This window comes from Musca domestica, unplaced genomic scaffold, assembly GCF_030504385.1.
Source record: "Musca domestica strain aabys unplaced genomic scaffold, Musca_domestica.polishedcontigs.V.1.1 13, whole genome shotgun sequence".
Classification (NCBI taxonomy): Eukaryota; Metazoa; Arthropoda; class Insecta; order Diptera; family Muscidae; genus Musca; species Musca domestica.
This window is the reverse complement of record NW_026712172.1, coordinates 8,471,336-8,499,288: the sequence shown is the minus strand read 5'-3', so window position 1 is coordinate 8,499,288 and position 27,953 is coordinate 8,471,336. Positions and strand designations below refer to the sequence as shown.

Sequence of the window (27,953 nt, the reverse complement as noted above, 5' to 3'; positions counted from 1 at the left end):
GCATTAAAGGCCGCCTGACTATCGACATATATAGTCACCGGTCCATCCAGCTCATTGATTTTTTTTCCTGCAGCTCCTTGACTTTCCTGATAGCAAAGATTTCTGCCTGAAAAACACTGCACTCGTTGCTTAATTTAACAGATCTCCGGATATTCAGGTATTCAAAGAGGATCCCAGCTTCCATTTCACTTTCCATCTTTGAACATACCGATGGTTCAAAGATGGAAAGATGGACAGCTATACCGTTAAAAGGTGGAGTGTTCCGTGTCCAGGTGTCCCTGTTGGGTATATAGATTTCCAGTGATTCCAAACTTTGCCTAGGTGATATATAATCACTGGTTATGGCCCGAATTCCTATGTTCTCCGCAAACTTAAGAATGACAGAGTGTCCAAAGGACTGACTGCGCCATTGACCTAGTTCATTGAGCCGCAGGGCACATCTACCAGCCGGCTACTCTACAAAAAGACTTAAGGGTTTTTCAGTTGAGTACACTGTCGAGTGCAGATTGGGATGTACTCTTAAACTTACACCGCAACAGGAAGAAAACAGACTCAAAAGAGCTAAAGAGTTGCTTCGCTTGGCCGAAAGTGGTGAAGTGCCGAATTTGGTTTTCTCCGATGAGAAAACATTCGTTGTCCAGCAGTTTGTAAACAAACAAAATGATCGTGTTTATTTGCCAAAGAGGTCAGGTGAAAATATGCACCTTCGATTGGCCACCAGAACTCAAGCGTCGGCCATGGTGATGATGAGGGCCGCCATAACAGCCGATATTCACTCTCCGCTCGTATTAATCGACCGTGACATCAGAATAAATGTCGAATATTATCGCTAAAATATTCTGAAGGGTGTTTAAAGCCTTGGGCACGCAAACATTTTGGTCGCAGACCTTTGACATTCCCAACAGGACTCAGCACCATAGCACTCAGCACGCGCCACTCAACAATGGTTACAAAATGAGGTTCCTCGTTTCATTTCCAGCGCACAATGGCCACTAAAATCTCCGGATACCAATCCGTTGGACTATTGTGTCTGGAGTATTTTGGAAAGCAAGGTTGGCACTAAAAAATACCAAAGTGTTGATCACCTCAAGCAAGCGCTTTGCTGGGAATGGGCCAAAATACCGCAGAGCAACATTCGGGCAGCGTGTGACGGTTTCATTGGGCGTTTGAAGGCCATAATTCGTGCCAAAGGCGACCAATTCGAACAAATCTAAACTTATTCTAAAATTTGATGCTATTTCCGACATAAAATTAAAAAAAATGTAAAAATTATGTCGTTTGACTTTGTTGCAGTTTTTTTTTTAAATCTATTCTATTTGACTAATTTTATGCATTCAGCGCATAAATAAACGTGAAATCGATAAAGATATATATATTGGAGTTATATTCAAATTTGAAGCATTCACAGATCTTAAGCAACTTTTACACATGCTACGTGTAATATGCCTGCAAAAATACATAGTCAGACCAACGGTCAGCATAATCCGACTCAGATAATGAAAAACTTTTCTTCCCGCTTTGTGTATTTCAAAGAACTCCGCCCATTATTTTCCAATTTTTTTCCACTTCAATCATTCTACTATGACAATAAATTTACACTATTGTACTTCGTGCTGGTGTCTATTCTATTACCTTCTCAGAAATTATGAGCAATTGAAATGTTTATACCGTTTTTATGTGACACACATTTTAATATGACACTATTACGACGACTTTTGGTTTGCATTTTCAATTAATTTCATTTCAAGCTTTTTTTGTTCTTTGTCTTATAATTTATAACTTAGATGTTCGTGAATGATTTAGAGGGAGATGCGTTCTAAGCGAACAAGTGGTTCCGTCATACAGATGACTGACAGTGATCTAAAAGAATCTAACTAATGGCAGAGTTACAAATATGACTGTGGAGTTAGAAATCGTATATATTCAATATACGAGATGTCCTCCCTCCTTCGATTTTTCTGTACATTTACTGAAAATTTGGAATATATATTTCAATAGTTTTTATGTATAATTTACTTAGTTATTTCCATTTTTCAAATTGAATTTTTTGGTACATTTTACTATATATTTGTAAAATAAAAATTGCTGATATTTTTTGTAATAAATAATTTCCTCTTATTTGTTTTACCTTTCTGACTAAATTTTTATTATAACTTTTTAAAAAATACTTGTATTTAATTTCCAATAGATTTTGTATATATAATTTCCATATTTTCCCCTTTTTCAATTGAAATTCCATTCCCCCCTTTTTCCTTTTATTTTGAATATAAATCGCATTAATATTACCCACTGTTCTATGGTGCCACATTGCTCAATATTTCAAGATAAAATCCATCCGTTTAGTTTTTTTAATGAGTCATTTCGTTCGTAGTAATAACAACTTTGAAATGAATGAATAATCATAAATGTTAATCGAAAACAAAATTAAGGCATACATTGAACGTATGAATGAATGAATATCTTAGAGAAGGATAACCCCAAGACGTTTAATATAGACAACATGCAAATATAGAACGATTTGCTATAGCTTTTGTCGATCATTATCAAACAGCAATGAGAATTCCTTCCCTTTTTTTTTTTTGGTTGGAAAAATTTAACCTGATACAAAGCAGCAGTTGTGGGTAGTCATTGGTGGTGCATTAATCGCATTAGCAATTGAAATGGGTTTAAAAAATGTTTAATGTCACATTACAAATGTAAATTAACCAAAGGTTAATTCAATTATTTTTTAAATCGTCTTAGATATTTGTACATGAGTGAGTTGTGAGGGAAATTTTTAAAATATATATTTATCTTGAAAAATAATGTAATACAAATATTGTTTTACGTGTGAAATAAAATTTAAAATAAGTGTATGAATGTACGTTCTAAGACAGGAGGAAAAAATGCTACAGTTAATCCACCTTGTGCCCTTGAATAATATGGCTAAGTTGATAATCGGCTTAGGTATGCCACAGTTACCCTTTTTGCTCTGAACAGTAAAAAAATGTTCTGTTAGTGGAAATGGAAATATGCAGTGAGGAAAAACACAATAGGTACACTTAAGATGTATTTGCAAGAGGCTATGGTAAGGACCCCCTGCTCTCTTCTTTTGCTGCCAAACACATTTCTTTTTATAAAAAAAAAAAATATTAATATTTCATTACTTCTATTTCGGCGAAAAAAAATTGGAGCAACATTTTTATACCCTTCACCATACTATGGAGGGTATATTAACTTTGTCATTCAGTTTGTAACTCCTTGAAATACTCATGTCAGACCCAACAAAGTATATATATTCTTGATCAGCGTAAAATTCTAAGTCGATTTAGCGATGTCCGTCTTTCTGTCTGTCTTTCTGTCCGTCTGTCTGTCTGTTGTAATCACGCTATCTTTCGAATGAATTGAGGTAGATGGCTAAAATTTTGCACACATGTTTATTTTTCCAGTAGGCAGGTTAAGTTCGTAAATGGGTCATGCAGGTCCACGTTTTCATATAGCCCTCATATAACGGTACCTCCCTATATTCGGTATTTTGATGATTTTAGCGACATTATTCACCGGAACTGTTTCAAAATTGGTATTTGAAGTTCGTTATGCGAACTACAGTCTGTGACAGAAAATTGTCTGTGCGGGCCCAGGTCTTCGTATAGGCCCCATATATCAGTACCTCCCTATATTCGGTATTTTTACGATTTTAGGTACAATACCCACCGAAATTGTTTGAGATGTGGTATTTGAAGTTCGAAATGGATGCTACAGCCTGTGACAGACAATTGTCTACGCTGGTCCAGGTCTTCGCACAGCTCCAATTTAACGGCACCTCCTTATATACGATATTTTGATGATTTTAGCTACATTATTCACCGTTTATTTCAAGTTTCGAATTTGAATATGGTAATGGCTTATGACAAACAATGCCTATGTATGTCCACGTCGTATAGACTCCAATATAACGGCTATATTCGGTTTTTTTTTAAATTTTAAAAGAATTTTTTAAGGATTTTATTTTTTAAAAATTTCCAAATTCGTTGCAAATGGTGGAGGGTATTAAAAGTTCGGCCCGGCCGAACTTACTGCTTTTTAACTTGTTAATTTTAAAACTTGTCACCACTTGTATTTATTGATGACAACTGTGACTGCGTCAATATGAATTCCACTCAGACCTGCCTGAAAGGCTGACATCTGTGACTGTGTCAGTGTGAATGTCATTCAGACCACCCTGATAGGCTGATCTAGAGTTTCACTCTTTTAGCGTTGGGTCTCCCTGTAAAGATCATGTAGTTCCTTCTTGACACACCTTTGTCTCCTCCACAACATACACCGATAACACCGAAGCAGGTACTGTAACCTCCCTATATAGATCATGTATGTCCTTCTTGACACGCCTGGGTGGAAGAGTTTTATCCAACATACGATGGTTTGAATGACTCCCACGATAAGACCGAAGCAGGTACTGCAACGAAAGCATGGCAGACGTACGGGAAGAATTTTCGGCTCCTCATGTGGATGATACACTGGTGTCATGAGAAGGCACTCTGTCGCAGATGTCAGTGCTACATTCTGGCAGGTCTACATGTTCTTCCACTGCGTAGCACCACAAGGTCTCCTTCCTCTCTCCTCTTCTAAGTGCTGCCGGCTAGCGCTTTGAAGATTTTGTTCCTACTTTTCATTTATTCTTCACTTTCATTGAGGACTTTGTTTCTACTTTTCATGATTCCTCGTGTGGAAGTGGGAGGCAAGCTCAGCGAAATAAGTGTTCAACCCTACACATGTCATCAACACCAGGGCCCGACACCATGGTCTTACAATCTCGTATACGTTATGATCTCTATGCAGTCTGTCTGGAGGGCGAGGAATTCCGAAAAGGTTAAAGAACAGTTTTGGACACCCCCTTCACAGATGCCATCAACAATTACAGTTAGAATGTCGTCCTCGGAGTCCATCGCCTATCCATAGCAGCTGACAAACTAGGATAGTTTTGACGCAATTACGTTCATGATGGTGTCTTCGTATCAATTCGTATTGGGCTAGAATTAACGAAGATCTGCGGCCCGTACAATATGCTATACCTCTTTAATTTCCCTGCCTAACCTACCCCACTAACTACAGAAGATCTTTGATTACAGACCGTGAAAGTTACCGAATTTTTGAACCTGGAGCTAAAACCGGATTACCAGAATTCAAACAGAAAATGTGATGGTTGTTGCAACATTTTTATAAACGTAATAAGAAAAATGATGCGCCTATATCCTTTGCTTTTAACATGTCATTAAATAGAGAAGACTTGATACGTCGACCTTATGAACCCGAACAGATACACAAAATTCTAAAGAATTTAAGGAATGTTTGTTAGTAGTATACCAGCCATTAGGTTGTCCGCTGAACCCACTTAAAAATACACATATCAAGTCAAAATTCCTACCGATCTTGGCAAACATTTTCAGAAACCTCAGGCCTAAAGCTGTCTTTAACTGATAACAAAAATATTTATTAACTAAATTGCCATATTTGATATAATTTTAATAAGGGGTAGCACAGTGACTAATCTGCTTTTCCAACGGAACTCACTGTATCAAAAAATCACGGACTTTTTTAAGAAAAATGATTCAATGGAGGTTTATTTTCTGATTTCTGACTTGTTAGACGACTTAAATTCTACAGATATCGCGCACCATTGAAAATATTATATAGTGCATATCAATTTTAAATGTGTTTCGATGCAAAGCTCAATCGAGCTTCAAAAACTGATTTGTATGTATGTATGAAAGTACGTGTGATGATTGCACTTCATTTCACAGCTGTGTCAAACGGAAAAAATATGTTTTATTATTTCTCGACTATGGCTTTGTTTGAAAATCGATCAGCAAATAAATTGTTTTTCAATGCCAGTAACAGCAAAATTGCAATAAAATTGATTTCAGCTACAAACTAATTGCCAAGATATATATATAAATATATATGTCTGTGTGTAATTCCCATGAGAAATGGGAACAAATCAATATTGATTTTTTTGTCTAACACAATTTTGTTACACATTTAAGGGTTCGTAGATGAAAACATGAACTGGAATAACTAAAAACAACAATAATGTCATTATAAATCAATAGCCCAGAAAATAACAAGTCAATGTTTACAAATGCCGTTAACATGGAAGTGGAGAACTTAGGGTAGGCACAAAATAAACAAACTTTGAAAAATTGTCTATCAGCAAAATTGCACACCAAATATATCAGCCCGTATTGGTTTCCTACACCTTTCCATGTAGATGGTTACCAAAATTATACAAACCCGAAGAGTGGGAGGGAGGCAGGCACAAGAGAAGTGGTGGTGAAAACATGCACATACCAGCACATAATTGCAAATTACTAATAATGGAAGAAGATAAAAAACAACACATTTTTTTGGTTCGTTGTTAATAATTAAGAACAAGTGAAGCGCAACAAAAAAGAAACTTTAGTGGCCAAACATGGCTGTGGGTCTTTTAAAATCATGGCAAAGAGTTCATTGACAGCTTCAAGACCGTTATGAATTTTTCAACTTAAAAACATACCGCAAGACAAGAAGTTTGTGGAAACAATTTCAGTCAGCAAGTTTATTGGAACATTTGATCTTATAAAAATATCGGAAATAATATTGAATATCTTGTAATTGTGTCAACGTAGGCTTCATTTCTGCCATAAGTTTGGTAAATTCAGCGCGTTGTATATCTTTACAATATTTAGTGTGATGAACCGTAAAAGGTCAAGGTAGTAAGATCCAAAATTAAACCAGATTAGACAATATGTAAGGAGCTGTATCTAAATCTGAACAAATATCGACAAAATTTGGCTAAATCATTTCATTGCTATAAATAAGTGCATATTACGGCTTTGAGGGCTTAATACTAAATCGAGTGAAGAATACGTATGACAGCCATAGCTATATCTAAATAAATTTTTACCAATTTTTTCTATGGACTGCATTCGGTCGTGCACCAAAACTATTGTATTTGGGCAGGTATTGCACGCTGGGTGTACAATGTACTGAAATCGGACGTAGACGACATACATAGGAACTATATCAAAATTTTGAGTTGGGGTTCAATGAACTGTTCACAATTTTGTCTCAACCGGAATCAATGTTCAGATATAACATTAAGTTCGGCTGGACTGAACTTTGATACTCTCCACCATTAGCTAAAGAAAACATATTTACAGGGTCAGATGAAACACAGCTGTTAAAATTATTCCAGTGACAGATCATTATATTATTTACAAGCGTACAAAGCATTTTTGTGAGAATTTTCTAAAAAAAGGCGTTCGTGATGGAATTCAAGCGTGATAGTATGATTTCTTTATATTTGCCTGGAAAACTACAAGTGGCAATCGTTAGAGCACTGCAGCATTTAAATGTGAAAAAATCTTTTGTGTCTCATACCATCGCTCGTTACCGTGATACTAGTAGCGTAGCCTTACTTCAACGAAGTGGACGGAAGAAAAAAGCAACATCAGCAGAAATCGTTTGAAAACTATAGAAGCGACTTGATCGAAACCCGCGTCGCAGTGGCCGAGAAATGGCTCGTGAGCTTAACATATCGCAATATTCCATTCGGCAAATATTGAAAAATGAGCTCGGGGTAGAGCCATTGAAATTCCAAAAAGTGCAAGAACTTACACCGCAACAGACTCAAAAGAGCTAAAGAGTTGCTTCGCTTGGCCGAAAGTGGTGAACTGCCGAATTTGATTTTCTCCGATGAGAAAACATTCGTTGTCCAGCAGTTTGTAAACAAACAAAATGATCGTGTTTACTTGCCAAAGAGTTCAGCTGAAAATGTGCACCTTCGGTTTGCCACCAGAACTCAAGCACCGGCCATGGTGATGGTGTGGGCCACCTTAACAGCCGATGGTCGCTCTCCGCTCGTATTAATCGATCGTGGCATCAGAATAAATGCCGAATATTATTGGGAAAATATTCTGAAGGGTGTAATAAATTCTTGGGTGCGCAAACATTTTGTTCGCAGACCTTGGACATTCCAACAGGACTCAGCACCATCGCAATCAGCACGCGCCACCCAAGAATGGTTACAAAATGAGCTTCATTTCCAGCGCACAAGGGCCACCAAAATTTCCGAATACCAATCCGTTGGATTGGTAGTAATTGGACTGGAGTAATGTGAAAAGCAAGGTTGGCACTAAAAAATACCAAAGTATCCATTACCTCAAGCAAGGGCTTCGCCGGGAATGGGCCGCAGAGCAACATTCGAGCAGCGTGTTAACTTATTCTAAAATTTGATGCTATGCAAGATAGAATATAAATAATGCGTCAAATAATGTGGGCTGACGGAAAAACAGTCAAACGGACATCGTTCATCGTTGAATCGACTTAGATTTGTACACTTATCATGATTATATTGTCTCTGACGAATATTGACGAATTACTTGTACCATAGTGTGGCGTAGGGTATATAAATCAGAGCACAGAAATGCTTTAATTCGAGCGGGAACACTACTGCGCCACTTGAATAACTTCTTGTACAACTCGTACTTTTCGAGCACTTCTGCTCGCAAGAATTTTGCACTCGCGTGTGACATTGGCCTCTCATAAAAATCGTTGGACTCTTCTTCTTCTCCCCCCAGGACAAGCGCAACACACTGGTAAGGTATGGACAAATAAATTTCAAAATCTAAAAAGCTATGCTGGCCTATTTCGTCACAATCATCTGACCAAAAACGTTCTATTCTATTGAGTCAATTCGTTTCGTGGAACCCAGCTTCACGTTGAAGCCAGCTGGCGCCATAAATAAATTAGAAAATGGTTTGTGTGTTTTAGCTTCTTGACCTTAGGTTTTATATACAAATTAAAACAAAATTATTTTATTTTGTATTTTATTCCCGACGTTTCGTCGCTGTTTTGGCGACTTCTTCTGGGGAATTCGTCTATTTAAATAAATCAAAAATTAACATTTCAATTTCATATTAATTCACAAGATGGGATAAACTTACAATATAATTTTTAAGACGAGTTTACATAGAACATATAATAAACTACACTACTTAAAAATTAGTATCACAGTTTTTACTTTATTGCCACTCCATAGCACGAACTTATGTTGTCAGTATCTTAAGTTCGTGCTATGGAGTGGCAATAAAGTAAAAACTGTGATACTAATTTTTAAGTAGTGTAGTTTATTATATGTTCTATGTAAACTCGTCTTAAAAATTATATTGTAAGTTTATCCCATCTTGTGAATTAATATGAAATTGAAATGTTAATTTTTGATTTATTTAAATAGACGAATTCCCCAGAAGAAGTCGCCAAAACAGCGACGAAACGTCGGGAATAAAATACAAAATAAAATAATTTTGTTTTAATTTGTATATAAAACCTAAGGTCAAGAAGCTAAAACACACAAACCATAGAAATAATCATTGGCCAAAAAATAACAACAATAAATTAGAAAATGTTTATCAGATATTTTTTTTTCAAAAATTGAACAACTGTGAGGAGGAATAATGTTTCTCCAATTGAATACTGCAATACCATTTAAACTCCATCATATCTCAGGCAGAAAAAAAGGACCAGACATGGCGTTAGATTTTATCTAAATCAATAGCAGCCAAGTCAAGTATTCTCCACCACCCTCAAATGGAAATTTAAAAGCTTGGCCCGCAAAGTAATTCGACATCAACCGTTTTCAACCGAATTCAATTCAAACGAAACATGCATGAAAATCGAATGAAGGGGGGAAGAATGTGGAAGAATCCTAAAGCACGATTCAATGAATGAATGGGTGCATGGATGCAACAAGATAGGCACTACTCTCCTCTGGTAGTAGACTACTGCCTTTGTCTGGCGTTTGTTGTCTTCTTTTATCGCCAAATGCTAGCGTAAATTATGATGGCATCATTAAAACGCTGCCGCTGCTGCTAGTCTTGCTACCATACTGAATGATGGTATGCTTCGCTTTGGCTCTTGTTGTTGTGGTATTAATTGATTCATGGCTCTTTTTGGGTACCACAATTTAAATAAAAATTAAACAAAAAAAGAATCTGAAGTGATTTGGCGTATTGTGTTTGTGTGTGTGTGTGTCATGGCTTCCCCCAACTCACAAAAATGAAATTTTCCAGACGGACAGACGGCAATCAGTCAATTATATTTGTGTACACATTTCTGTTGTTGTAATTCTTTGTTCAAAAATACAAAACAAAAATAATAACAACATCGGCAATAAAAAAAAAATTGTGCCGATTATGTAGTACCATCACCACTTAGTATTGATGGAACCACCCAAACAATAGAAAGTCGGTCTTTATCGCCCGAGTGTTTCGATCTGCGTTGTGTTTTGGGCAACGACGCGAGCAAGAAGAGAATTCAAAACAACAACAACAGTAATAATTTCAATTGAAATGCTAGGCACACAAACATTACGTTTTGAACATAACTTTCAATTGTTAATAAAAGTTTTTCTTTTTTTATTAAAATTTTGTTTATGTCTGCGCAGTGAAAAGAATGTGAGCCACTTTGCTCGATCATTTTAGGCGGCGGTCACGACATTAAAAAATGCAGTTCAGTTTAATTTTGGATTTACTTTCCTCCCGGGGACGATGAAGAAAGTGCCATGCCTAATGTGAATGGGGGGGAAAATATCAACAGTTTCGCTGATAATTTTAAGCTACTCTGACTACATATTTTGAGACGTCAGGCCAAATGTTGGTAAAATCGGGCTATTAATTTCGCAGCAAATAGGTAGTAATTTCCAGTAAAATGCGATTTAATATACAGGGTTAGATGAAAAAACTGTAATCAACTTCAAACTGCTGCCATTTCTAAGCCACTCGTCCGAAAGCTGTTAAAATTATTCCAGTTTACAAGCGTACCAAAGCATTTTGATGAGAATTTTCAAGCGTGATGTGTGATTTCTTTATATTTGGCTGGAAAACCACAAGTTACCGTGATACTGGTAGCTCGACGTCAAGGAAGTGGACGGACGAAAGCAGTAACACATCAGAAATGGTTCGAAAAGTAAAGAAGCGACTTGATCGAAACCCGCGTCGCAGTGGCCGAAATATGGCTCGTAAGCTCAATATATCGCAATATTCCATTTGGCAAATAATGAAAAATACTGTATACCTGTTCCGTATCCTCATTATGAGCCAGATGTAAATTGTCCAGGGAAGGCCTTGAAAATTTCCAAATCTGTTATAAAATCTCACAACAAATCGCTTAAAACTTTACAAAAATTTTTCTAATTGAAGAAAATTAATTTGGCTTTAAGAAATTATTTATTTTTTACAACCCTTTATTTATGTCCTCTTGAAAATGGTAATTAAATTTCAGCAAACAACATAACACCAGGTTATTGCACCTCTTGAACCGCAACATTTTCCATAGTAACCGCACCAACATAAACCAACCCTTTTACGAAATCCCTAGACGTTGAAAAAAGAACGTAATAATAAAAACAACAAAAAAAGGAGACAGTCAGAAAGTGTCAATGTTTGTATTTACATAATGATTGGATATGCAAAAGAATGACAAGAACGTCAGTCTCATGCAGCAGAGACCGACCCATCATCGTCTATGGAACACAACACGTTCGGTCATAAGACTTACGTTTATGTGTTTTATTTGCATCAGAAGACCAACATCAATTCGGGGCGGGGTGAAAATGTTGTAACAGAAAAAAACAAACAGCGGAACAAAACAGGCATGAATGTGCTAAAAGCGACAGTGTCCGTCTGTTTGTCAGTTAAATTAAAATTTTGCAAAAAAAGGGTTTCTTTTTGTGTGAAAAACAAAATGATTGTCACCACGGGGTGGGGTTGTAATAAAAGCAGACAACAATCATGTGGCTTTTACTTTGTAGTAGGAGTATTTTGTGTTGTTGAAGGCAAGTCCAAAAAAAAAACACTTTAGAATCTGGGATGACGAAAGGTGCATAAGTAATCTATCTGATACTAGATAAATGTATAAAAGGGGAGCCAGCAGAAGAAATTAGTTTAGCGAATCTACCTATTCTTGCGCGGTATATATAAATTGCGCGCTACATTATGAAACACAAACCGAACGCTTTCAAATGCAATCCTTAAGGGCGAAGTCTAAAAAGTTCTTAGAAGCCAATTATGTTGCGAACTACTAACTGCTGTGAGTAACAACATATCCACAATTTACAATCGAAATTCTCACTAGGTTCTTTTTTTGTCTAAAGTGCCAAGAAATTGAGAATATTGAGGTTATTTGCCTTGGTGGTTATAGAATCATTCGTCAAAAAGTACCCATCTATCTTGAAGAAAATTAAGATGAGCCCTAAATTCAGAATCTCAATACTGCTTCAAATGTAGAAACCACAATCTTTAGAAAATTTAACAAAAGAACCAACCGGATATGGAGAACCACAAAACAAGCTGACCCAATTTAGTTGGCCATTCTTCCAAAAAGTGCAAGAACTTACACCGCAACAGAAAGAATATAGACTCAAAAGAGCTAAAGAGTTGCTTCGCTTTGCCGAAAGTTTAATTTTTTCAGTTTGTAAACAAACAAAATTATTGTTTTATTGTATTATATATTTTACTTGCCAAAGAGGTCAGCTAAAAATGTGCACATTCGGTTGGACACCAGAACTCAAGCGTCCGTTGGACTATTGTGTCTGGAGTATTTAAGGTTGGCACTAAAAAATGCCAAAAAGTGTCGATCGCCTTAAGCAGGCGCTTCGCCGGGAATGGGCCAAAATACAGCAGAGCAACATTCGGGCAGTGTGTGACGGTTTCATTGGCCGTTTGAAGGCCATAATTCGTGCCAAAGATGATCAATTCGAACAAATCTAAACTTATTCTAAAATTTAATGTTATTTCCGAAATTATATGTTTTCATTTAATAAAATTAAAAAAAAATCTAAAATTTATGGCGTTTGACTTTGGTGCAGTTGTTTTTTTACATCACTCTGTACGGTAATTTGCTAAACGTCTTAAGTAAATCGATTACAGGGAAGATTTTATTAAAGTTATCTCTGAAGTGAACTTATATTGAAAACACAATGTGATGGCTATTTATAGATCATGATTAGGTTCATTTTTTTATTTATAAAGTAGATCGAGGATAATTACATATTTTACCATTTCTTTCAAATGTACTTATCACACTCGAAGAGAGACAAGGAGAAAGTTTGGGAGCAGCAAACGATTTCAAAATTTCAAGTGATTCATCTGCTTTGTTTAGATTCTTCAAATATATTTCACGCTGTTATCCAAACACTCATCTATCTACACATGGTATGGAGGGGCTGTTATCACCACCAAGCAACCAACCAACACAACCTTCTCCCCAGTTAATATAAACAAAGGCGATTTTCTTCTTCTTCACATGCAGTATGCATGCATATTTATGAACAGTTGTTTGTATTTTTTGTTGTTTGTATTTTTATTTCCCAACCACATTGCCCCTCAAACGCCAAACCCACCGTTACATTCCAATATTGTGATAAGGTTAAAAAAATTCCAACAACTCTCCAAAAAATACAAAGAAAATCAAGTAAAAACAAAAACATTTCTGACTCAAGACAACGGCGGCATTATAAACGGCATCGAAAAATGAACTCCCTCTCCAACAACATACTAATGCGTCCTCCCTCCCACCAGAAGTCAATTGAACACTTTATTCAAATTACAAACAATGTTCTGAACTGCTGTTTCCTCGCACATACAAAGCGAGAAGGTGAAAGAGAGGAAGGCGCCGAGAGAGAAGAAGAGGGTTTCTCATGTGGATGAACCATGTAATAAAACCGTTATGACTTAAGGGTTTAATACCCCACACAACAGTTCAAAATAATAACAAAAACAACAATATGATGTAGTAGGACGTAAAATTTATGCCGAACCCAAACAGGCAGGCAGGCAGACTAACAGATAGATAGACTCCAGGAGCAGAAGAGATTGTAGACACAATGTGTAACAAAGCAATTGATGTACAAAAATTGTGTAAACAAAAACAATGGGGAACGAGTCGAGTGTTGGAGGAGGTATGCTGCTGCATGCATTGTTATTGAGAGTGATGTAAATTGTAAATACACTGGATATAAATTAAAAGAGAGCAAGTGTCATGATGCATCAACAGCATCGAATGATGGAGATGGAGAATGAAGGAGAGCTCCACGTTTATAAACAGAAGAGTTCATTGTTGTTTGATAATGCAAAAAGAAAAAAAACAGAGTATATTAAACCCAAAAATATTGGGGGAACATGTCAATTGAAAACTCCATTCAAAATTAAAAGAGAGGAGGGCATAAAATTAATTTTTAATAACATTTTTCGCTAGACTGACAACAAAGCCAGCACATTTTATCTTGAGGGCTCTTAACGTTGATTAACAAGTCATGATAGATAATAACAGAAGCCGAAAATTAGCGCAAAATGCTGTCTTTGTTTTTATATAATTAGCTGTTATGGTGACATAGATTATAATAAACTGATTAATATTGTAATTACCTTATTTTTAACAAGGCGTTATTTTCAGATTTTAATGTAGTGGAAATAACAATGGTACAACGAAGGAAAGTTCTTTCACGCTAAGGGTATGTAAAAATTTTTGTCAAGTAATCGATTGAAGCATGCAAAGACTTAACTTGTATTGTTCACAAAAAAAAAAAAACGCAAAATATATACATTTTCGCTTCCAGAACTGGATGGGGTTGTACTGAATCCTTTCTCGTGTGCTAAGTATCTCGGTACGATCTTGGACCAGCGCTTAACTTGAACTGGAGCAAAAATCTGGAGGAGCGTACGAAAAAGAATAACTCATTGCGCTCTGTTCATGTAGGAACGTCATAAGAAAGAGTTGGGGGTTAAGACCAAAAGTCGTACACTGGATGTATTTCACAGTGGTATTACCTGGTCTGATCTATGGGTAACTCGTCTGGTAATATGCGATTGAATCCAGAACACTAATGTCCAAATTAAATACAGTGCAGAGAGCCGCTTCCTTTCTGACGACCGGTGCTCTCAAGAGCAATCCCCAATCTACATAAAATGTGTTGCAAAATTTCCAGCCACTGGATATTCTAGCTCAATTTCAAGCAGAAAGGAGTCAGATGAGACTACTGGAAGTTGGAGGAAGGCACTCTTCACTGGTTGGTCATGCACGAATACTTCCATTCCAATAAGCCGAAGGTATTACAATTAGTCATTGCAATGGTGCACACTTTTCGACTCCAATTATATTGACGTTAAGACACCTGATAGGAACGCTTGGGCTGGTGGTGAAATCCTCTGAACTGTCTAACTTTATATATAGACGGCTCCAAGACAGGCCAGAAGTCGTAACGTAATGATTAAACACTCATATAAGCTTAATAACACTTATGTCGTTTTTAGTCGGAAATTCTTGCAATTTCCGCAAAAGAATTATGCAATAGCATGACAGGCCCCTGACTATATATGTCTATAGTCTGACGGTTCTTAAAGCTATCAAATCATGTGCCTTTAACTGCCTTTTGACTTCAAGAAAGTCCTCACTGAAATAGGTGATTGCATTAAGCTTTGTTGGGTTACAGGACATAGCAACATAGTGGAGAATGAGGTGGCTGCAGAATTACGTCGAGAAGGTTCCCAGTCGATTGATCTACCGATTGATGAGACTGAAACCACCAAGAAGCTGTTATGTCAGCTGCTTCAAAAAATCTCTCATCGAAGAAGAAGATGGAACCTTAAGACCGGTTGTAGGGTATTTAAGGCCATCTGGCCGGTAATCGCGAAAAGAAGAACAAGCTTTAAGAAAGAAGGCTCGAAAAGAAGAACAAGCCTTAAGACCGGTTGTAGGGTATTTAAGGCCATCTGGCCGGTAATCTCGAGAAGAATAAGCTCCCACCTATTACTTAGTAGATCTGGTCTAGGAATCGCGGTAGGCATACTGACTGGCCACTGCAGTATCAGATATCTGACCTCAAGATTGAATAACTGTATTCGTGACTACTTTAGACTATGTGGAGAGGATTGCACACCTACTAAACAGATGTCCCAAGTTAACCAACAAGATACTTCGGCAGGTGGGAGATAGGAACTCTAACGTTATTTTCAAACATAGATAGAATGGAAAAACAAAGAAAAATTGTTTATTTTTTAAAGCTTGTTTACAATGAAGAAAGCACCTATAATATTGTCTTGGTTGAAAGATTGGTCTGCTGCAAACATTAAACTTTTTTCAGATTGGAGCTATTTTCTGCGTTTACAAATCCACAAATAATTTTTGGTATCGCTTTATTATTTGCACATTCTTCTGCCAAACTAAATATTTGCAAATTTGTTTTCCCAAATGGGCCACCCTTGTGGAATATGCAGTGCTGAAACAACAGACACAAATTGCGTACTCTGTTGCAAATGTAACATATGGTTTCATGCAGACTGTGAAAACATTTCGAAGACTGTTTTTAGTATGCTGTCCAAAAATAAAAGCCTGGAATATAAATGTGTAAACTGTGTGGAAAATCCTGCTGATAACTCTGATGATGCATTCAAGAACGAAATGAGAGCACAGTTTGCTAATTTAAGAGCATCTATAAATTCACTTGCCAGTGACATGAGTGTTGTTAGACAAGATCAGAGTGAAATTAAAAGCAAGTTTGAGAGCCTTGCGACTGAAATACGATCCGATTTAACAAATGGTCTCGAAGAGATGAGGGGTGAGGTCCAGAAGTGCAGAGATCTTGTTGACTCTCATGATGCAGTTTATAAAAATAAATTCATGGAACTTGAGCTCCAAAATCATTGCCTTCAACACAGATTAAACCGAGCTGACATTATTGTTTCTGGACTTCCTGGTGATCTTGAAAAATTAAATGATATTGCTGTTAACATTTGTAGTTTGCTCAAGGTGGATATTGCTCTGAACCTTATTGATAGTGCTTTGTATATCAGGAAGCGTCGTTCAATCTTAGTTAAATTTAAGAACATTGTACAGCGAGATGAGGTGATGCGTGTTTACTACAAGTCAAAGTCAATTAAAGTATCCGATGTGATTGGTGGATCTGATGGCTCCCGTGTTTATCTTAATGATAATTATTCTACTTTGGCCAATAAAATTTGGAAAATTTGTATAAAACTAAAAAGAGAAAATAAAATTACTGGTTTTAGCCTTATAAATCGAGAAATACTTACTGTAAAATTTATAATGCCAAATAATGTTTCAAAAATTTTGAATTTTCGTGAATGTGTTGAATTCTTCAAAAGTAATCAATGTAATCTATAACCTTGCTTTTTATTTTTTTATCTCAAACTTTTTTGAATTAATTGTTATCATGGTTAATACAATTAACTGTCTTTTATTAAGTGGTTATACCACAGTTAATGAATTAAATTTTTTCACATTGAAAATATTTTATAAAATCCTAAATATTTTTTATATAGTTTTTATAACTTGGTTCCCCCAAATATATGAATATTGCTGCCTTTTTGATGAGTTATAATATTAATCTGGGCCCTGTAGCAACTGATAATACTATACTGAAAAACTTTACTTCTTCTTTTTGTCGGAATCTTAATATTGGTCATGTAAATGCACAAAGTTTGTGCCCTTCAACCTCCAATTCTAAGTTGGAAGAGTTTAAAAATATTTTTGATGATTGTGGATTGGATATTTTGGGAATATCTGAGACTTGGTTTAAACCTAATATTTACTCAAGTTTGTTGGATCTCGTGAATTATAACCTAATTAGAAATGATCGTTGTTCTCTTAGAGGTGGCGGTGTATGCTTATATATATTAAGGAATTTACGTCATAGGGTGATTTTTAGGGGTATGCAGTATGGTGTTTGTGAGTCCTTGTTTGTGGAAATTTTTGGGGTTGAATCTTCATTTATTTTAGGAATTGTTTATTTGCCAACTGGAGCTATCGATGTTTTTGAGGATATGCATTCGGATATCTTTGACAAGTTCTCAAATATTGTTGTAATGGGAGACTTTAATTATAACTTATTCGATGCTAATAAATCCAATAATTTCCGCTCGCTGGTGAATAGATGTGGTCTTCATTACATTCATAATTCGTTACCCACGCATATAAATCATCCCACGAAAACAACTTCGTTGTTAGATTTGTTTCTTACAAGTCAGCCTTCTTATGTTGCCCACAAAAGTCAAATTCAATACCCATTTTTTTCCTCAAACCACAGTCTTATATTACTCTCTCTTCATTTTAAATGTCAACCGGGGGAAGAATGGATTGAATTTAAAGATTACAACAAGTTTAAAATTGATGATTACTTAGAGGTAGTAAATGAATTTGATTTGCGTTTGATTTATGATGTTCATGATATTGATTGCAAGTTATCAATTTTAAATAACCTTATTAATTTACTCCACTCTTATGTTCCAACTGCACGAATTAAAGCAAATTCAAATCATCAGTCTTGGATGAATTCCCAAGATATAATACAGGCGAGGATTGAAAGAGATAGAGCATATTCTGTTTTCCTTAGAAATCCAATAGATGAGAATTGGAAGACATATAAGCGTTTAAGAAATAGAACAAAAGGAATTATAAGAAAAGTGCGGTTTCAATTTGGAAAAAGTTATTTTGCAAATGTAAATGGTTCTCAAATGTGGAAAAAAGTCCGTCGACTAGGTTGTATTGGTCGTGAGAACATTGAAATTGATGTGAATGAATTTGAGATTTTAGCGAATAACTTCCTGAGTAATATGTGTCCATCTGATAATTTGTCTTTTGATTTTGATAGTTTTGTTGATGACGCCGATTCGTTTTCTTTTCATCCAATTACGGAGTATGAACTCTTATCTTCTCTTAATTCCATTAAATCAAACTCGCTAGGATATGATTCAATACCAATCAAATTCATTAAACAGATTTTTCCAGCAATATCGAGTTCCTTAATGCATATATTAAATACTGTTCTAACCGTCTCTAGTTTTCCAGATGCTTGGAAACTTGGAAAAATAATCCCCATACCCAAGGATTGTCATAACTCAATTGGGAGTTTTAGGCCGATTTCCATATTACCTTCTGTTTCCAAAATCCTTGAAAATGTGATGAAGGAGCAAATTCTGGAGCATTATCGTCAAATCTCATTTTTTAGCCCATTTCAGTTTGCTTTTCGAAAAAACCATAATACAACATCAGCTTTGCTTTCAATTACTGATTCTATTAGAAGACTTTTAAACGTTCATCCTAGCTGTTTGCTTGTTTCGTTGGATGTAACTAAGGCATTTGATCGAGTTAATCACCGCATCTTACTTGAAAAACTTCGTGACCACTGTAAGTTTTCTAAAACAGCGTGTCGGTTAATTTATTCATATCTTTCTGATCGAAGACAGTATGTTTCTTCTAATAATATCAAATCTTCTATTGGCTTTGTGACGTCTGGTGTGCCTCAGGGATCTATTCTAGGCCCTATTCTCTTTCTTTCTTACGTTAATGATATAATTGCTGCCTTAGAAAGTCGGATCTGTGAACCTTATGTTTTTGCGGATGACATCTTCCTTTTATTTAAGTCGTATGACTCGGATCTTGAAATAAATTCCCATCTCCATCATGTTTCTAACTTGCTGTCACTAAATAAGTTGGATATAAATCCTCTTAAAACAAAGGCAATGCTGTTGCATACACGTAGACATGGTTCTTCTTGTCCTAATATTAAAATTGGTTCCACACTTATTCAAACGGTGGAGTCTATGAAATGTCTTGGCATTAATGTTGATTCTAAGTTAGATTTCAGTGACCATATTGATGATATATCAAGAAAAGTGTGTCTTATCTTGAGAAGACTTTATAGCCTAAAAGAGTATACACCAATTGCTGTGAGAAAACAATTAGCACATTCGTTATTGATGTCCTTGGTTAACTACGGAATTGAAGTTTACTCTGGAACTTGGGGATATAATTTGAATATAATTGAACGGTTTGTTCGAAGAATTGTTAGATATGTTTACCAAATTCGTGTTTACGATCACGTACGTACGCTGGAGGCAACGGAAGATTTCCTTGGATGTACTTTTCCAAATTTTGTAAAGCAAAGGATTGTTTTGCATTTCTACAAACTTGTTAAATATCAGCAACCTGAAATACTAGTAACTCAGTTTTCTTTTATTAATTCAGCGCGTAACACACAAATTGATGTTCCCTTAGTAAATAATGCCTTTTTCGAACACTCATTCTTTGTGCGGGTCTACAGAGTATGGAACCCTTTACCAACTCCTTTGAGAAGGTTCTCGTTTTCCTACTTCACCTTCAAAAAAAAGTTGAAAAGTTTTGTAAATAGTGGACATAATTTATAAGTCTTTTTGTTTTCATTTACATATGTCTTTGCTATAGGACCTAAATCTTGTAACATTTATTTAACTTTCAATATTCATATGGCTGGGGAGCCGTTTATTCTAGTTCATTGAATTTTTTAGCTATTAAAAGTAAACAAACTGTTTTTGTATTATTATGATAATTACTACCACAGTATTAGCATTTATTTTTATAGTAATCTCCAATACATGTATAATTGGCTAGGAAGCTTTCTATGTATTGATTTTTTGAAATAAATAAAATAAAATAAAATAAATCCTATTTGAATAATGATAATAATGTTGTAAAATGAAAATAAATATAAATAAGACATTATTAACTATTGCAATTGTATTTATCCTTATTCTAACTTAATCCCCATCCCCTCTACCAATTGGGCTAGGCGCCACATTAGCAACTTGTCGTCCACACTAAAAGCAACCACTTTCTTCAATTACAATTTGCAAGAAATTGTCTGACATTTTCATTTCCTGTTTGCTTTGTGACATCAAAGGAAATAGACACCCTCTCCTTGACCTACTTAACATTGCAGGCGGCACCATCACAACAACGATTTTGCCCCAACTTTGCTTTGCTTTTGCCAACCAACAACAAACAACGTACGGAAGTGCATGAACTGTCAACTACTGTCTTGTGATTTGCCAATATGATCCTTGGCACAGAGAGAATTGAGAGAAGGCAATTAACAACACAGAGTTGTATCCAAGGAGAGAACATATGTACATGGATGGATATGTGTACACAAGTAAAATAAATATGAGTCAAGCCAGAAAAAGAACAACAAAAACACGTTGCTTTAACACAAAAATAAAGCCAAAAACAACAAGACGAAATATGAAACTGGAGTTTCACTTCTCAAAAAAACACTGATACCATGACAAAAACACAAATTCACTCACACACACACCTAAATATAAAACAACGATGCAACAGTAAGCAGAAGTCAAACAACCGCGCCCTTGATAATAAAATCTTTTTGGCAAGGAATTTAAACAGATGTTGAAACAAATTGGAAAAAGTAAACAATGAAATTAGCCAATAAATACTTACACTTTTTGTTTCTGACATGTTGTAGAAGTTCCGAGTAGTTTTTTTTTTTTTTTTGTAAATCAATTGAATTCTGTTTCTATGTAGTTTTCCTTTATTTCTGCTATTCCAAGCAGAGACGTCAAGCACAATTGCTTCTTCTTTTAAGTTAAAACGGTAAATAATGCAACACAACCAATGGATTTCTTTTTTTCTTTGTAGCGGTCTTTTTTCTTGTAAATTCTGCTTAATTCGTCTTAAAATGCTCCACACAAACACACAGATAAAATGAAAGGCAAAATATACGGGGCCACACCAGCTATAGCACTGACTGTTTCTTGCCGACAGAACTCCAAACACAAAATGAAGCAGCCAACAGCAATAATTTCTTATTAACTCACAAAAATGCAATGCAAACAGCACCGCGATGACACACTCCACTATTTCTTTTGGGGTTTATCGACAAATAAGCTTTTCTTTTTTTCTATTTCGTTGATATATATTTCTTGTTAGTTTTCTTGCACTTTATTATTTTTTATTAACACTAAACATAAATTGTCGAACAAATAAAAACGAAAATCGGAATTACTAAACAAATACCCCAACAATAATTATGGCTCTTCTTTCCGTTTTTTCTTCTCACAGCACATAAAACTGTCAACACCTACAATTCTTCGGTTTTTTAATATTTTTGGTTAAACAAAAAATGTAATGACCGGCTTTCATTCAGTTTGTGTATTCAGTCAACGCTTGATTTTTTCCGCAGCAATTTAAACTAAAAACACCAAACAAACTCGTCCGCTCTCTTTATGTTATGAGAATGTTTGCATTGAAATGAAAACTAATTAAAAGCGTTCCAGACACAGACAACTTAGTTAAATGATTTTATCGCCGGCGACTGGTATATCTGAGTCGCCTTGCGATTAATCGACTTTTAGTACTCAATGTTGTGAAAGTCATAGTCGACTCTGGACTGTGGTGAAAACCGATTAATCGACTATTTATAATCGATTGCGCAGCTTATTTGATCTGTTCAAGAACTGCAAACGAATGTAATTTTTTATTTTTTTTTCTTTTCGAGCCCATATTCTGTCAAAACATATACACATTTTGTGCTTTTGTGTGTATGGTTTTGACTAAAAAATGCTATAATTTGAAACAATTTACAATTTGGTTGCAAATTTTCGACGAAATGGGTAACAATTTGTACAATTTTTGGTATGTTCCAAATCCGGCAAGAATCTACTATTTTCGCAATCTTCTTCGATATCATAAAGGGACATCGGTTATCATAGTAAAAACTTTTACATTCTTGCCGTTCTGGAACAGACCAAATATTTTGGAAAACAAAACACATAAAACACAATAATACCAAAACCTGCAAAAATCTCCAAATTTTGCAAATTCTTCGATGTCATAACGGGAAATCTCTATCGAAGAAAATTGCTAAGGTGGTAGATTCTTGCAGGTACCGGAACATAGCAATTACTTTGATGATTCAGAATGCAAGAATCTACTAGTTTGCATTATTTTTTGATTTAATAAAGGAAAAATCGGTTGTCGTAGTAAAATTTTCTACATTCTTGCAGTTCTGGAAGCGCGTTCAGGCTATGCACTTATACTATGATTATGATTATTATCTCGATGTAAGACTTTAATTCTCCCAATCTTACACAAAAAAATAATAATCAATGTTAAATCGAATTATTTTAGAATACAACCCCGTTTTTTGCTCGTAAAAATGCAACTATAGCAGTATTGCTAAAAGTAGCAATAGTGTTCGTGTATCGTTTTCTTACATTTTCAAATAGCTGTAAACAGAAAAAATACAATAACAAACGCAGGCCTTTGGAATAAATAGAAAAAATATTTAAAAAATAAATAAATTATGTCAAGGCAGAAAAGAAAGAAAATTGTGCTTTAATAATATATAATTGAAGAATCAAACATTTATATTTATGAAACGTTACTCAGTGTCATAATTGCAATTCACCTATGTTTGATAACAGTTAACAGGTAAGCAACAGCTGATATTGTTTTGTTCTATGTTAGTGGCAATACATAGTTCTTTTAGTTTGTGGTGGCAATATTGCAATATTTAGTTTTTGTTATGTGAGTGATTGAGAACTTCGGGGACCAAAACAAAGTGAAACAAAATGCGTTTTACACAAGTTTTGCGTTTGCGGATCAAATGCCCAGAATTAACTGCCGCTAAACAACAATATGTGCCTAAACATCAACCAGCAGTGGAAAAGGACATTAAGAAATTGGAAGACTTCCTAATGGACAAACCGAAAATAGTTGTGCTGACGGGAGCGGGCATATCAACAGAATCAGGTGAGAGAAGTGAAGACATCAAATAAAAATATTTTTTTCTTAAACAAGGAATGTTAATTTTCCTAACTAGATAAAGGAATTATGTTAAAAATATTTGTAATGGAAAGCAATTACAATGTTGTTTTTCATTCATAGTTGCGGATGTCAATGTGAAGGCCACTGATTGGCGTTGCCATATGAGAAAATAATTCGTCATAACAGAGATGCCATATTATATTTAAACAAATAACTACATTAGGTTTTTGGCTTAGCTAGCAATTGTGACTAGCGGATTTGTAAACCCATCGAAATTTTTAATGCTCTGTTCCAGAAAATGGAACTATTTATTATATTTCTCCGAATATGAAGAGCCATAAAAAATGACAGCTTATAAACCTCTTCTATTTTTCTTTATTCTTTTCAATGTTGTCGTGGCACAAGGTAAAACAAGGCTATCTCCTAAATACATTTTTTTCTTGTTATGTTTTCTAAAATGTTTCGGGAAGTTGCTAGCAGTACAACACCATCGTATGGAGGGTAAATAAAGTTTGTCATTCCGTTTGTAACACCTCGAAATATACATTTTAGATCCCATAAATTATATATATTCTTGATCAGCATAAAATTCCGTCTATTCGTCTGTGAAAATCACTTTAGCTTCCGAACGAACTGAAGTATATTGATAAAGTTTTACTAGTTTTACAAATTTATAGTAGTCTACAGGACTTTGGGTATTGAAAATGGGCCTTGTAGGCCCCCATATAACGGTACCTCCCGATATTCGATATTTTGAAGATTTTTGATGAAATGCGTATTATGGTTTTAAAATAGTTTTAATTTGGTTTCAGAGGGAAATAATATATGGGAGGTGTGTCCAATTCATCCATTTTTATCTCACCTACCAAATAACATGCTATATATTACACATTATATCACTTCGAGAAGGCTAATATTAAAAATATATATCGGATATATCGGAATGTGAACAAATATATCCAATATGGGCTGATATTATATATATGGTGAACTATACCCGTGAAATCGGATGAAGATACATATGTAAGCGATATCCAAATCTAAACCCAACTTGATAAAAAATTGGCAGGTATATATTTCTGAGCTGTATCTGATATCAGATACCAAGAAACATACATAGTTGTAAAATGCATTTTGCGAATGTGAGGGACTGAAATGCCAATTCGGATGAAACATGTATTTGGAAGTTACAGCTATGTCTGAACCGATTTTCAACAAATTTGATGTACTCGCTTCTAGACTGAATTCGGCCGGATGTGCCAAAATTCAGGTCATTTGGACTGATATTGGGCATTTGGTGCACAATTAAGCCGAAATCGGTCGATATATATCTAGCTATATCTAAATATATCTATATCTAAATATGAATCGATTCTCACAAATTCCAATAGGGTTAGTCCTTTGGTCAAACAAATATTGTTTGGAATATTTCATCTCAATCGGATAATAAATGCGAACTGCATTTTGTTCACAAAAATACATGGACAGACGGACAGATTAATGTGCATAAATCGACTCAGAAAGTGATTCTATGAAGACCCTCGAAAATAAATAAATGTTACAAACAAATGCACAAAGACATAATACCCTTTCTACTATGCGGTATAGGGTATAAAAACCTAGTAACAATTCCGAAAAGGCATAATACACACATTTAACCGTTTTCATGTTTAAAAAAATACAATTAAATCAAATTCACAAGTCTTTTTTTGAAGTAACTTCACAATAGAATTCCACTAGTTATGATATTTAATAAATAGTTCCTCGAATGCGTATTAAAGAGTAAAAAAAAAATAATCTCTAAACACCTGACTCAATGGGTCCAACGTCTTCATATTTCCCCGCAAAGGTGAGAATACATTAAACGCTGTTTTAAGTGGCTTAAGTCATCGGCTGACTTCTTCGTATAGGAACGAAAAAGTTTTAGGTTAACTCAGATTGATTTTGCCTCTAAGCTCCTTTGTTCTTTTTGAAGAAACCAACTAACTAAAGCCAGTCAAAAAAGCGTTTTATGTATTCTCACCTTAAGAACTACTGACTGACTATTGAAAATGTCACTAGTTTACAAAATTTCTATAGAAAAGGGGGTCTGATTGCGGTTGTGGAGAGGGGTTTGGCTTCGACCTCGACAAACATTGTTTGCCTATACTTGGTTGGTAGTTATGGTGTCAAAGTCAATAGTAAATCAGTAGTTATTCACAAACAACTAAATATTCTACCAAAACCATTTTGACAGAAAATTCGGAAGCAAATATATATTCTCCACCATACTATGGAGAGTATGACAAAGTTATTCCATTTGTGACTCCTCGAAATACTCATGTATATATCCCTACAAAGTACATATTCTGATGTCCGTCGGTCTGTTCTAATCACGCTATCTTTCGAACGAATTGATATAGAAGGCTAAGAATTTGCACACGTGCGTATTTTGCCAGTAGGCAGGTTAAAATCGAAGTTGGCCATTTCGGGTATGGTTTTTTTTGGTGATTTTAGGGACATTATTCGTCGGAATTGTTTCAAATTTCGTATTTAAAGCTCTTAAAGGGTACTCGTCTGGGTATAGCCCCCAATTAATGGTACCTCCCTATTTTCGGTATTTTGGTGAATTAGGCGCATCATTCACTGCAAATATTTCAAATTTGTATTAAGTATTTGAAGTTCGTAATGGATACAACATCCTATGACAGAAAATTGTCTGTGCAGGTCCACTTCTTCGTATAGCCCCCATATAACGTTACCTACCGATATTCGGCATTTTGATGATTTTAGCGACATTATTCACCGGAATTGTTTCAAAATTTTGTATTTAGAGTTCATAATTGATACTACAGCCTTAGCCAGAAAATTGTTACTCCCTATATTCGGTATTTTGATGATGTTTGCTACATTATTCACCGATTTTTTCAAGTTTCGCATTTGAATATTGTAATGGCTTATGACAAAACTTGCCTTTGGAGGTCCACGTCGTCGTATAGATCCCCATTTAACGACTATATTCGGTATTTTTAAGATTTTAACGTAATTTTTAACTGATTTTATTTTTTGAAAATTGCTAGTCGTTCCAAATGGTGAAGAGTTCGGTCCGGCTGAACTTACAGCTTTTTTACTTGTTTTATACCTTCAGTTTCCATAAATGTTGTATTCAAACCCGATTTATTTCAAATTTGGAGCTCTTGTTTGGTATTTTTTTTTTATTCAATAATTAATTCCAATCATATTTACTTATTTTTTCAGGTATACCAGACTATCGTTCTGAAGGCGTTGGTCTATATGCCCGAAGTAATCACAAACCTATTCAGCATATGGAATTTGTACGTTCGCCAAGTGTGCGACAACGCTATTGGGCTAGAAATTTTGTAGGTTGGCCAAAATTTTCTTCCACTGAACCGAATGCCACCCATTATTCTTTAGCCCGCTTCGAACGAGAGGGTCGCCTTCAATGTGTAGTTACACAAAACGTTGATCGTTTGCATACCAAAGCGGGAAGCGAAAATGTTATAGAACTTCATGGTTCGGGTTATGTTGTGAAATGTCTCTCATGTGACTATAAAATCGATCGCCATGAGTTCCAGCATATTTTAAACGATTTGAATCCAGAATTTAAAGATGCTCCCGATATGATACGTCCAGATGGTGATGTTGAGATTCCCCAAGAATACATCGACAATTTCCGTATTCCCAATTGCCCGCAGTGTGATGATAATCGTTTGAAACCAGAAATTGTATTTTTTGGTGATAATGTGCCCAAGACACGAGTCAATAGTATAGCTGAAATGATTTACGCCGGAGATGGTCTGTTAGTATTGGGTTCCAGTTTGTTGGTATACTCCGGATATCGTATGGTATTGCAGGCAAAGGACCTAAATTTGCCAGTGGCGATTGTAAATATTGGCGAGACAAGAGCCGATCATTTGGCGGATCTAAAGTTATCAGCAAAATGCGGCGATGTTATACCGAAGTTGTTTAATTTTAAGAACAAATGATGTTTTGTTGTGAATTTAGTATAAATTAATTACTGTAGAGAAAAATAATAGAACAAATTGTTAATAAGTTTATTTTGTAATAAAAGTGGGCAACGAAAGCGTTTACATAAGAAGTACATTGTAATATTGCATTATTTTATTTTGGAAATAGATTTGAAGGGTGTAAATATAATTTTAAATATATTTATATAATTTTTTTAAATACTGTGGAAGAAAATTGAAATTTTCAATAAATTTTCCTTAAAAAAACAAAAAAATTATGCGATTTGCTTTCACCGATAAACCCTAAGCAGGGACGAATGTAGCCTATAAAAGCAAAATAAAGAAACTATT

The 27,953-nt window shown here is 35.2% G+C and overlaps 2 protein-coding genes across 2 annotated transcripts in view; one reads left to right on the top strand and one right to left on the bottom strand.

Moving 5' to 3' along the window:
* Positions 1-22,120, bottom strand: part of LOC101900716 (septin-1) — a 30,534-nt gene extending 8,414 nt beyond the window's left edge. Inside the window, exon 1 of the mRNA XM_005180415.4 lies at positions 21,307-22,120. Coding sequence (XP_005180472.1) covers positions 21,307-21,324 — 18 coding nt within the window. The 5' untranslated portion in view covers positions 21,325-22,120. The remainder of the gene's footprint in view (positions 1-21,306) is intronic.
* A 1,207-nt stretch (positions 22,121-23,327) lies between these two features.
* LOC101901011 (NAD-dependent protein deacylase Sirt4) lies at positions 23,328-27,736 on the top strand. Its single transcript, XM_005180417.4, has 2 exons — positions 23,328-23,619; positions 26,872-27,736. The coding sequence occupies exons 1-2, from the start codon at positions 23,439-23,441 to the stop codon at positions 27,618-27,620; spliced, it is 930 nt and encodes a 309-aa protein (XP_005180474.1). The 5' UTR covers positions 23,328-23,438; the 3' UTR covers positions 27,621-27,736.
* Positions 27,737-27,953: the final 217 nt, after the last annotated feature.